At 42.6% G+C, this 13,740-nt stretch overlaps 1 protein-coding gene across 1 annotated transcript in view; it reads right to left on the bottom strand.

The window, feature by feature from the left end:
* The window catches only part of LOC126100462 (mucin-17), a 375,348-nt gene that overhangs the window by 11,966 nt on the left and 349,642 nt on the right, over nucleotides 1-13,740 (bottom strand). The window contains exon 6 of the mRNA XM_049911069.1: nucleotides 8,992-9,191. Within this exon, the coding sequence (XP_049767026.1) occupies nucleotides 8,992-9,191 (200 nt within the window). The remainder of the gene's footprint in view (nucleotides 1-8,991; nucleotides 9,192-13,740) is intronic.

Raw genomic sequence — 13,740 nt, 5'->3', positions numbered from 1 at the left:
ATTGGAAAAGATTGCCTCAGCATTGGAGCATACATATGTGGCACAACTGGAAAAATAGAGTGTGAAAGAAATGGAGAAAGAGAAATCATAGTCCAGCTGAAAGATAAATTCCACAATTCAGACTGTATGTGTGACAAAATACAAATTTTGACAATACTTCCAGAGAGCTGGAGCATAAGGAAAATCATGAAAGAATTTTCCACTTCAGATTACATGGTTTGAATAGCAAAATAGCTAGTAGCAGAACATAGAATACTAGTGACACCATAACCAAAGCCAGGTAAGACATTGTGTGAGAAGATCATACATTGTGTACGTGATTTCTGCTGTGATCATAACGTGAGCCATGTGATGCCGGGAAGAAAAGACTATGTGTCTGTGAAAGAAAATGAAATTAGAGTTTGTAAGCAGAAGCAGATAGTATTGCACAATTTTAAGGAATTATATGCATATTTCATACTATATATACAGATGTAAATATTGTATTCTCAAAATTTTGTGAGTTGCAGCCAAAACACTGTGTTTTTGCCAATGCTAGTGGGACCCACACTGTTTGTCTGTATGTTCACAGCAGAATTTTAAGTTAATGATTGAAGGATGTAAACTGAAAGAATTAACAAAGTGTGATGAACACACATTACCAGCATATAAGCACTGTGTAGCATTTGTTCTCTGCAATCCTGCACTTCCAGCATGTTCTTAGGTGCATGTCCCTACCATACAAGTGTGACAAGAGTGACTGACTATTTGTTTGAACTGTTTGGATTGAACTGCATTGACAAAATTACATCTATGTAGGTTAACTATAGACAGGGTAGTTTTAGAGACTATTATTACAACATCAATGGAACATTTCACTGAGATGTTTTTCTGGGCCATCTTTGGAGTCAGATATCTCTGTAAGAAAAAACACATAAGAACTGACTTGACACATATACTGGGCAGTAACTGGGGGCAGGATTCTATCAGTACATCTTCCTGCCTAAACTCTTATGGTGGATCATACCAATCAGAAACATGGTGCCAATTATAAAACTGCAGGAAGTGAGCCAATTTCAGGTGAAAATATTGCAAAAGAGTCAATTCAATAGTAGTTCTTTCCAGCACCACTGCAAAGAGCACACTTTTTCCCCTAGAAACATCTTGTTTTATGGTTGGTTGGTTTGTGGGATTGAAGGGACCAGACTACTAGGGCCATCAGTCCTCTTGTTTTATCTTAAAGCCAGTTCAGCAAAGGTATATGCTACCATTGCAAGCTGGTACAGGTTGCTCAGTATGCTACCATTGCAAGCTGGTACAGGTTGCTCAGTATGCTACCATTGCAAGCTGGCACAGGTTGCTAAATGCACAGTGTCAGGTCAAGCAACAGGAATCTACATCCATACTCCGCAAGCCACCTGATGGTGTGTGGCAGAGGGTACCTCTATCGGTTCTCCCTTCTGTTCCAGTCTCGTATTGTTCGTGGAAAGAAAGATTGTTGGTATGCCTCTGTGTGGGCTCTAATCTCTCTGATTTTATCCTCATGGTCTCTTTGCGAGATATATGTAAGAGGGAGCAATATACTGCTTGACTCCTTGGTGAAGGGATGTTCTTGAAACTTCAACAAAAGCCCATACCGAGCTACTGAGCTTCTCTCTTGCAGAGTCTTCCACTGGAGTTTATCTGTCATCTTCATAACGCTATCGCAATTACTAAATGATCCTGTAACGAAGTGCGCTGCTCTCCGTTGGATCTTCTCTATCTCTTCTATCAACCCTATCCGGTACGGATCCCACACTAGTGAGCAGTATTCAAGCAGTGGCGAACAAGTGTACCGTAACCTACTTCCTTTGCTTTCGGACTGCATTACCTTAGGATTCTTCCAATGGATCTCAGTCTGGCATCTGTTTTATCGACGATTAATTTTATATGGTCATTCCATTTTAAATCACTCCTAATGTCTACTCCCAAATAATTTATGGAATTAACTGCTTCCAGTTGCTGACCTGCTATATTGTAGCTAAATGATAAAGGATCTTTCTTTCTATGTATTTGCAGCACATTACACTTGTATACATTGAGATTCAATTGCCATTCCCTGCACCATGCATCAATTCCTTGCAGATCCTCCTGCATTTCAGTACAATTTTCCATTGTTACAACCTCTCGATATACTACAGCATCATCCACAAAAAGCCTCAGTTAACTTCCGATGTTATCCACAAGGTCATTTATATATATTGTGAATAGCAACGGTCCTACGACACACTCCTGCAGCACACCTGAAATCACTCTTACTTTGGAAGACTTCTCTCCATTGAGAATGACATGCTGCATTCTGTTATTTAGGAACTCTTCAATCCAATCACACAATTGGTCTGGTAGTCCATATGCTCTTACTTTGTTCATTAAACGACTGTAGGGAACTGTATCAAATGCCTTGCAGAAGTCAAGAAACACGGCATCTACCTGGGAACCTGTGTCTATGGCCCCCTGAGTCTCGTCGACAAATAGTGCGAGCTGGGTTTCACACGATCATCTTTTTCGAAACCCATGCTGATTCCTACAGAGTAGATTTCTAGTCTCCAGAAAAGTCATTATACTAGAACATAATACGTGTTACAGTTTTGGCAAACTGATGCTGATGTACAACTAACCATGTAAGTCTATAAAGTTTTCATCAAAGGCATCCCTCTATGAAGCTGATGGGCAATGGTTTATTCTGATACTGCAAAATTCATACATGATGTGGTTCAACATGAAACACCAGAATTGTGACTTGAAGAAAAACAAAGAAAAGAAAACAAGCCTGGTGCATTAGTTATTCTAATAGATTTTTCAGAAAATTTTTCTTTCATTAACCAAGATGATGTTCAAGGATATCACAGGGACAACAGTCAAGCAACACTGTAGCCATTTTCTGTACACTATAAAGCCGAAGAAGTAAAATGTATTAGCTTATGCATTGTCAACAATATGTCTCAAATATGACACCATTGCTATCCACACACTTCTGGCCAAACTGATCACCTCATTCAGTATTTCAGTGATGCTTCTGCTGCTCAATACAAGAGTTACAAAAATTTCATCAGACTGTGTTGCATCAAAAAGGACTCGAGAAGATTTATTCAAATTTTGTGACCAACAAGTACAAGTAATGTAGTTCATCTTTGTTATAAGTTGAGAAATAGAAGACAAAAGGAAGCTGCAAGAAGAATGGTTTTCAAATGGCCATACTTTAGCTGGAATTCAAGAAAATCGCCATTTTTTGGCAACACATTTGAACCATATTCAAGTTAATTTGATTTCAAGTGCTAAAACTTCTTTTGCAGCCTCAGTTTATTAATCTTCTGACACCAGTAAGGCTTTTGTCAGCTGTAAGCCTTATTCATGGCCAGTACATCACCAGTGTCTACAACAATCACTGGTGGATTGGTAACATATGTGAAGTTGATATTGAAGAACATGATGCCCTGGTCAGATTCATGCACCCTTCTGATCCAGCTCACTCATTCTATTGGCCTGAAAGAGAAGATAAATGTTAGATTTCTGAACAGTACATCATCATGAATATTGCAGCACCTTCAGCAACTAGAACGGGATGTCGGTATCACTTTCCAGGAGGGATAATGAAAAGAATTGAAGAAAAATTGAATCCCCTGAAACAATAATTTTCAATAGCACCAGCTTGGGAACCAACAAGATGAGATCCATATATATTGAACTGGGAACCATGGCAAGAAACCCAACTGAGGCTTTGGAATCTCAATGAAGAAACCAACAAACATGACCTTGAGTCATCTTGACTTTGCAACCATATGTGGTCCTACCAGGATAGGTACAGAAACTGACTGAACCAATGGTTTTGGACTGGTGCTGTCATTAAATTTTCATGGTTTTCATAGCTAGTTTGAACACCAGCATTAATCTACCAGTTGTCATTCCTGCTCATCTTGAAGTTATGGGTTCAGTAACCTATAGCATGTTGTGATCGTAATATATTTTACATGACTTTTGTAAGAGTTCAGCCTCATATTTGATACCTTTCTGAACTGACTAAGATCCAGCAGGATGTTTCTAGTACAGAAAATTGCACTCTTTTCTATGATGCCAGAAAGAAGAATGTCTGAAATGACCCATTTGCAGTATTTATACACTCCTGGAAATGGAAAAAAGAACACATTGACACTGGTGTGTCAGACCCACCATACTTGCTCTGGACACTGCGAGAGGGCTGTACAAGCAATGATCACACGCACGGCACAGCGGACACACCAGGAACCGCGGTGTTGGCCGTCGAATGGCGCTAGCTGCGCAGCATTTGTGCACCGCCGCCGTCAGTGTCAGCCAGTTTGCCGTGGCATACGGAGCTCCATCGCAGTCTTTAACACTGGTAGCATGCCGCGACAGTGTGGACGTGAACCGTATGTGCAGTTGACGGACTTTGAGCGAGGGCGTATAGTGGGCATGCGGGAGGCCGGGTGGACGTACCGCCGAATTGCTCAACACGTGGGGCGTGAGGTCTCCACAGTACATCGATGTTGTCGCCAGTGGTCGGCGGAAGGTGCACGTGCCCGTCGACCTGGGACCGGACCGCAGCGACGCACGGATGCACGCCAAGACCGTAGGATCCTACGCAGTGCCGTAGGGGACCGCACCGCCACTTCCCAGTAAATTAGGGACACTGTTGCTCCTGGGGTATTGGCGAGGACCATTCGCAACCATCTTCATGAAGCTGGGCTACGGTCCCGCACACCGTTAGGCCGTCTTCCGCTCACGCCCCAACATTGTGCAGCCCGCCTCCAGTGGTGTCGCGACAGGCGTGAATGGAGGGACGAATGGAGACGTGTCGTCTTCAGCGATGAGAGTTGCTTCTGCCTTGGTGCCAATGATGGTCGTATGCGTGTTTGGCGCCGTGCAGGTGAGCGCCACAATCAGGACTGCATACGACCGAGGCACACAGGGCCAACACCCGGCATCATGGTGTGGGGAGCGATCTCCTACACTGGCCGTACACCACTGGTGATCGTCAAGGGGACACTGAATAGTGCACGGTACATCCAAACCGTCATCGAACCCATCGTTCTACCATTCCTAGACCGGCAAGGGAACTTGCTGTTCCAACAGGACAATGCACGTCCGCATGTATCCCGTGCCACCCAACGTGCTCTGGAAGGTGTAAGTCAACTACCCTGGCCAGCAAGTTCTCCGGATCTGTCCCCAATTGAGCATGTTTGGGACTGGATGAAGCGTCGTCTCACGCGGTCTGCACGTCCAGCACGAACGCTGGTCCAACTGAGGCGCCAGGTGGAAATGGCATGGCAAGCCGTTCCACAGGACTACATCCAGCATCTCTACGATCGTCTCCATGGGAGAATAGCAGCCTGCATTGCTGCAAAAGGTGGATATACACTGTACTAGTGCCGACATTGTGCATGCTCTGTTGCCTCTGTCTATGTGCCTGTGGTTCTGTCAGTGTGATCATGTGATGTATCTGACCCCAGGAATGTGTCAATAAAGTTTCCCCTTCCTGGGACAATGAATTCACGGTGTTCTTATTTCAATTTCCAGGAGTGTATTTGAACTTCTCTCATTTATTGTAATTTTGAGTTTGACATCATGTTTGTGACTGAGTGTAATCTAAAGTAATTGGTTACACAGGAAGATATATTAATAGAATCATGTACCAGGCATTGTTAACAAAAGTGCCAAATTGTAGTTCCTTTGCATTTTTTCTTCCTGAGATGTCTGACCACAAAAAGGGTCAAAAAATCTATGCAGTTTTCTGTGCACATTTTTTTGAGTCACTTTAATGCATCACGCTGACTAACAAAATAGTTTACATTCTGGCACGCTGTATTTTTCTGATTCACAGCCAAAAGATATCCAAGACCTGAAATCAAGAGTTTACTACTTGCTTTTGTCTTGTAATAAAAGAGCTTTCAACATTGGATTTTGTTTTTTTTTTTCATGCACATTGATTGGAAAGTCATCCAAATTTCTCATATACTGAAGCTCATGATTTAAAATTTTTCACAGGTTCAGTTCTAGGGTAAATCTAAACTCACAGCAAATTTCAGGAAAACTGAAGCTCAAGGAGAGGGATGCCCATTATCACTCGAGATAGAGTGACCCTTGTGTAGAGAGAGAAAGAGAGAGAGAGAGAGAGAGAGTGTGTGTGTGTTGATGTTTCGGCAGAATGGCATTTTTTGCTACGGCACTTATATAGGACCTTGTGACGGGGTTGCGGGGATTGCAAAGAGATTAGCCACACTTGCCAGCCTCAAGCGAAATCATGAAAAGCATATTTTGACACCAAAACAGTTGTTCCATGAAATTCATGGCACAGTTGAAGGTCCTGGTCCACTCATCAGGTGGTACAAATTTTTCATGCAGTTTTGTCACTGATTGTGAGTTTGTAACAATGAGTAGTGTCTATAACAATGAAAACAATCAATTTTTGACAAAATAATTTAATTGAGTAGATAAAAAAATCGACTTACCAAGTGGCAGCAGAACACCGGCATAAAAGAAGGTTATAATCAGGCAAGCTTTTGGAGCCAGTGGCTTCTTCTTTACGTAGAAGAGTTGAACAGGAAGGAAGAGTGGTGAAGGAAAATAACTGCAGAGGCCTAGGAAAAATGGAAGGTTTCGGGGAAAGTCACCCAGTATGGTGGGTCAGGGGGCACTTGACAGATGGGATGAGAAGGGCATACTGATTGTTGGTTACTGCACATTTAACTGGCAGCAATTTAAACTGTAATTTTACGTTCCTGCCTAACCATACCTTTAGAAATCGTAACATATTACGAAAAAGTGGCCAAATATTCGTGCCAAGCACGAACAGAAATATCACTGGTGGTCGTTTAGCCCACAGCAATTTCATTCTTTTTTTCTACTCAGACAGATGCCACAAAATTAAAGAAATTCATTCCTGTGATAGCATGCTTTATACATAAATAACATTGAATATTGCAGAAAGTATTTCCATTATATGAAGGAAGTCCCAGAGTGTATTACAAATTTAGGGTGAAAAAAATACTATTATATACATACGTCCACAACCTGCAATTTGGAACTAAAGTATCATTTATCTTATAGTCTCTTGGGGCTTTTACGGCTGATGGGTTATTTTGATATTTAATTATTAGAAATGGAGCCGAAAGTGGTGCTTTCATGATAAATTTTCAGAATGACGTTGCCTTGAAAGTGAATCCTGCAAGTTACAAAGCCACGGCAAATTAATTAGGCGTCTGGTGTATGGACGCATTGAATGACACAGTACTTTGACGTCACTTCCTAGTAAGCCGAGCATGGAGCTTTAGAAGCGCTTGCTATAGAATCTCTTTGGCTTAGAAGCCGCTCATTGGCTAATAGCCTAACGAGTATCATTGATGGAAAAGATTTTTTTTCCAGGATGTGAGAACCACAGATATACATTGCTAGGCTGGCAAACGTGTATTACTGAAGCCTTACGTTTGGTGAGGTAAGATGGCGGCGTCAGCAAGTTTGTTTATTGCACTACCAAGATTTTCTGAAACCAAGAGACGTTGTAGCCTTTACAAGGTGGTCCAATAAAGTTCTGCAGTTGAGTGAATATTTGTGTGCTAGTTGAATCATACACTGTAGAATCGTGTTATGTGAAGAACAACAAGTTGCATATACAAGCATTTAAAGCAGACAGTAGTTTTCGTAAGAACATTCAAATAAATAAAGACACTCGTTCTCAACGACAAATAGCACGTTCTACTTATAGGAGCACTTTCATAAGGAGCATACTATTCAAAGAAGATCCGAAGTTGATCAAAATGGGTTAAAAGTATATCATTGAGCTATGTCTGTTAAGGGGGGTAGAACGTCAAACGGGCCGACTTGGAGAAGGAGAGGCATCACAGGACATTTTAATTTGCACTGTCTATATTTTTACAAATAAATTCATAAAACTTTGTCAGTATGACCAGGAAGGATTCAGAATTCACACTCACAGCAGTGAAAGTTCGAAAACATAACGAAGTAATTTTTTTTGCATGTGAAATTTCATCATTTTTTTCACTTACTAATGGCAGCATTTGTTGCTATAGGTACACCTTTCCTCCATAAGTAAGAGAGATTCTTCGATGAATTTTGCACAGCATACAAACCATACTTAAAGGTGTATGAAACTCTAGAATTTTCCAAATCTATTAAAAACTGTGGTAAAAATTGAGGTAATTAACTATAAAATTTGTGTTTTTCCTAAACATGAAGTTTAAAATATGCAGCCATTAGTAAGTGAAAAAATAATGAAATTTCGCACGTAAAAAAGAAAATTATTTTGTTACGTTTTCGAACTTCCACTGCAATGAGTTGAATCTTGAATCCTTCCTGGTGATGCTGACAAAGTTTTATGAACTTGAAACTTCCTGGCAGATTAAAACTGTGTGCCCGACCGAGACTCGAACTCGGGACCTTATTTGTAAAAGTATAGACACGGGAAATTAAAATGTCGTGTGATGACTCTCCTGCTCCAAGTCGGCCCGTTTGACGTCCTACCCCCCTTAATAGTAGATTTATGTAACCCCCTAAAATGTACATAAACTATTTAATCATTGCCAGTATTTCAGATAAGACAAGATATAATGTAATTATTTAGTATCACATGCAGCACAAAGGCAAAGGTGCGTATGATGTTTCTAGTTATTGCTGCATTGTGACATGTTGATTTCCTCGTATCTTCCGTCTGCTGTATGAGAAATTACTACCAAACACGACGCATGATTAACCATTTTGTCAAAACTCTAAAGGTAACGTAGTTATGTCAGTTTATCCCGATTTTTTACGACTGTTTTATCAGTAAATAAACAGATTTTTGCACGTCCTTTGCGCTCGCAGCTATATTGCTAACTAAAGTGCTGGTAGTAACGGCGATGATGCTGTATGCGTCAGTGCCAGACTGTTAATGTACGTCTGTGGTGAGAACGCCTCTCGATGGTGTGCACGAATGACAGACGCAATGCAGCGCGATATACTGACCCCAGCGCTCCTGGTGGCGGGAGCGTGCAGCAGCGAGGGCGTGGGCGAGCGCGTCTGCGTGCCGACCGAGTGCAGGTGGACGACGCGCGGGTTGAACCACTCGCTGGGCGGGAACTGCGCCGAGAACGTGGACAGCTCGCCGGCCTGCCGCTGCTTGCGCCCGCTGCGCCGGAACAGCCGCGACAGCAGCGAGCCCTTCTCTGCAACACCACACCACACTGCAATCACACACCGACTACAGGTCAACACTGCTGCCACAGCATGCTCGTTGCTAATAACCCCACTGGACAAAATATCAATCACGTTTTTCAAAGAGCACACTGCTCGCTTTGGAGCGCTGTAGATCCGGTAGGTCTTGTATCAGATGGTCATGTGACTCTCCACTGCTGATGTAAATCATGACAGCGATGATGTTTGGTTTGTGGGGCACTCAACTGCGCAGTCATCATCGCCCGTACAAAGTCCCAATTTTTACGCAGTTCAATTTTTACACAGTCCAATCTAGCCACTGTCACGAATGATGACGATGAGGAGGAGGATGAAATGATGAGGACAACACAAACACCCAGACCCCGGGCAGAGAAAATTCCCAACCCGGCCAGGAATCGAACCCGGGACCCCGTGATCCAGAGGCAGCAACACTAGCCACTAGCTGCTGACAAGTCATGACTGTGAAATGGTGTATCTTAACCAGTCAGTTGCATGGAATCAGTATTATAAGACAGGTCAAGAAGCTGTCGTCGTGTTTGGAGGTATTGCGAATACACAGAAAGAAGGATCCTTTATTGTATGATTATATGATAGCGGAACAAACACTGGTAGCAGTTACTTCTGTAAAATATCTGGCAGTATGCGTGCGGAACGATTTGAAGTGGAATGATCATATAAAATTAATTGTTGGTAAGGCGGGTGCCAGGTTGAGATTCATTGGGAGAGTCCTTATAAAATGTAGTCCATCAACAAAGGAGGTGGCTTACAAAACACTCGTTCGACCTATACTTGAGTGTTGCTCATCAGTGTGGGATCCGTGCCAGGTCGGGTTGACAGAGGAGATAGAGCAGATCCAAAGAAGAGCGGCGCGTTTCGTCACAGGGTTATTTGGTAAGCGTGATAGCGTTACAGAGATGTTTAGCAAACTCATGTGGCAGACTCTGCAAGAGAGATGCTCTGCATCGCGGTGTAGCTTGCTATCCAGGTTTCGAGAGGGTGCGTTTCTGGATGAGGTGTCGAATATATTGCTTCCCCCTACTTGTACCTCCCGAGGAGATCACGAATGTAAAATAGAGAGATTCGAGCGCGCACGGAGGCTTTCCGGCAGTCGTTCTTCCTGCGAACCATACGCGACTGAAACAGGAAAGGGAGGTAATGACAGTGGCATGTAAAGTGTCCTCCGCCACACACCATTGGGTGGCTTGCGGAGTATAAATGTAGATGTAGATGAACCCGTGACCACACAATTAATAAAGTTTCCTGGTTTGTGGGTATATCAATGGGAACTGTCCAACGTGTCTACAAGAAATGGTATACCACTAGCAGCCGTGTACAGATGTTGAACAAACACACAGCAAGAAATGCATGCTTCAATATAAATGTGGATGTTACCCAAGCCTGCTGGTTGCCCTGTTGTATTTCACCACGAACAGTACCTATGCAATGTCCTCAATACGTCGCATGTGTCAGTCGTGGTCAGAACAGAGCTCTGTGTAGTAGCGAGTGCGCCATGTCCGAGCTAAGTTGATCCAAAAGTGGGCAAATTGTTGTGCTCGTACAATGTCCGCTTCTGTAACCGAGGGAGCCGAAAGGCTTTGTGTTTCAAGAGGCTCCATGTTGAAGATTTGTACCAACTGCATACGAACAAAGTGGAAAAATATCATTTGGTAAGTCACAATGTAGACGAACGTGTGTGTTGAATGACTGTGACAGACAGTCATTGAAGATTTTGATGAAAAATGAGAGGACGACAATTGCAAAAGTCAATGTCTCACACGAGAACCCTGTCACCTCCAAAGCAACACGAAAGCTGGACTAGCTGGAATTCCAAAACCACTCATCACTAATGCAAATCCCCATAACAGGAAGCTGTGGTGCCTGGGCTATAAAATCTCGACTATGGAGCTATGAAACAAAGTAATTTGGTCGGATGAGTCTTGTTTTACGCTGTTTCCAACTCCTGGCTGAGTTTATGTCCCGAGAGTGAAACCTGGCCAGGGTTCGGTTATAATTTGGGCAGCCATATCGTGGTATTTCATGAGCCCTGTGGTTAACCTGCGAGGTCGCATTACTGTCAAGGATTATGTGACCATTCCGACGCATCAGGTCCATCTCATGGTACAATGATTGCTCCCTAATGGTGATGCTATGTTGCAAGGGGATAGGGCGCCGGTTCACACAGCTCTTATCTTCGAGGACTGGTTTTGTGAGCAAGACCGAGGGAATGAACAGTCCCTCCCCTGGCCACCACACTCGCCAGATGTCAATATTAACCAGCCTTTATGGGGTCCTTTGGAGAGAAGTGGGCGTAATCTCTATTCACCTCCATCACAGTTACCTGAACTAACCATTATTTTGCAGGAATAATGATACAAGATTCGCTTAGAAAGGATCCAGAACACGTATTTAACCATTCTGAGACGACTGGAAGCCGTTTTGGATGCCAACGGTTTTCCTACGCCGTATTAGGTCGTTGTAATGTCGTTTGTTTTTCGGGTTTTCGTATTTTTGTCCACCCCCTGTTGTTAAACTGAAATAAGTTAAATATTTTCAACGTTTCGTGGCCCTGTCAGCAACCGTATAAATATTAATTTTAATTTTAAAAACCAACAGCCTCAGTTGCAAAGTTTACCTAGATTTACCTACGTTTCAGTCGGGATAACCTAACCTTCTTCAGAATGAAAGTAACTACCGTTTGTACATAGTCGACATCGTCAAGTTAATACTGCAAATCGATAAATTATTGTCAGACTGTAAAAACTTACCTGAAACTGCCTCGGCCGCACTTCGCGACCGCGATGCGGCAGCCACGAGTGCTGTACTGGAACTGACCGTAGCCTCATGAGGCCCGCCTAGGCTGACACAATACCTTGAGCCTGCGCATAAACTGTGTGATGGGTACTTGTTGGAAGAAGACGCGAACCTAACTCCTGGCTTTGAATTTACTAGTAAAGTGAAATAAAAGAGCCGGTCGGAGTGACCGAGCGGTTCTAGGCGCTACAGTCTGGAACCGCGCGACCGCTACGGTCGCAGGTTCGAATCCTGCGTCGGGCATGGATGTGTGTGATATCCTTAGGTTAGTTAGGTTTAAGTAGTTCTAAGTTCTAGGGGATTGATGACCTCAGCAGTTACGTCCCATAGTGCTCAGAGCCATTTGAACCATTTTTTTTGAAATAAAAGAAAGATATAGCTGAAGAAAAGTGCGGATATGTTATCCTGTGCAGAACGTACTTAGATCGACTGTCTTAACATTTATGAAGTATTCGTTGGTCATGATATGAGGAGGACATCACGAGCTTACAATGTATGGCCTGTCTTGGGAAATTTTGTGCTTAAGCACGAAGCTTAATCACCTAAACAGAACTTAGGAATGGGAAGGATAATATAAAGCCAACATCGTCATTATTATGACTAGGTCTAAAAATTTTTTTGAGACGTAAATGTTAAGCACTTGCTTAGCTATGGTTACAACGCCTGAACATCTTATTGACTTAGCACACAAATGGCCATGATTGAACTTATGAACAAGTCTATATCTAATCTGTAACATCCGGCAACACGGGCCATATAAAATAGATGGTCATTATTCAATATTAGCATATTTGACGAATGGTATAGAATCAAGTCAAAATAAACTGCTGTACGCGCCTGATTGAGCTTCATGACGAAGTTATGGTTAAGAGTTACAGAAAACACTAAAGTAGGGGATAATGTGGCGGCAATGGGGTACTCAATTTGTCTTCATGGAGGTGATCCACACACATACTGTAAAAACTGTGTGTGGAATACTACCATCATAATTATTATCTATTTTATATGGCTCGTATTGTCGGATGTTACAGATTAGATGTAGACTTGTTCATAAGTCATTCATGACCATTTGTGTGCTAAGTCAATAGGATGTTCATGCGCTGTAACCATAGCTAAGCAAGTTCTTAACATTTACCTCTCAAAAAAAAATTTTAGACCTAGTCATAATAATGACGATGTTGGCTTTATATTATCCTTCCCACTCCTAAGTTCTTTTTAGGTGATTAAACTTCGTGCTTAAGCACAAAATTTTCCTACACAGGCCATACGTTGTAAGCACGCGATGTCTTCCTCATATCATGACCAACGAATACTTCATAAATATTAAGACAGTCGATCTAAGTACGTTCTGCACAGGATAACATATTCGCCCTTTCCCTCAGCTGTACCTTTCTTTTATTTCACTTTACTAGTAAATTCAAAGCCAGGAGTTAGGTTCGCGTCTTCTTCCAACAAGTACCCGTCACACAGTTTATGCGCAGGCGCAAGGTATTGTGTCCGCCTAGGCGGGCCTGCCTCATGACGCTACGGTCAGTTCCAGGACAGAACTCGTGGCTACCGCATCGCGAGGCAGTTTCAGATAAGTTTTTACAGTCTGATGATAATTTATGGATTTGTAGTTTTAACTTGACGATGTCCACCATGGACAAATGGTAGTTACTTTCATTTTGAAGAAGGTTGGGTTATCCCGACTGAAACCTAGGTAAACTTTGCAACTGAGACTGTTGG

This window comes from Schistocerca cancellata, chromosome 9, assembly GCF_023864275.1.
Source record: "Schistocerca cancellata isolate TAMUIC-IGC-003103 chromosome 9, iqSchCanc2.1, whole genome shotgun sequence".
Taxonomy (NCBI): Eukaryota; Metazoa; Arthropoda; class Insecta; order Orthoptera; family Acrididae; genus Schistocerca; species Schistocerca cancellata.
Note: the sequence above shows the minus strand (reverse complement) of the source record. Positions and strands in the feature narration are given on the sequence as shown.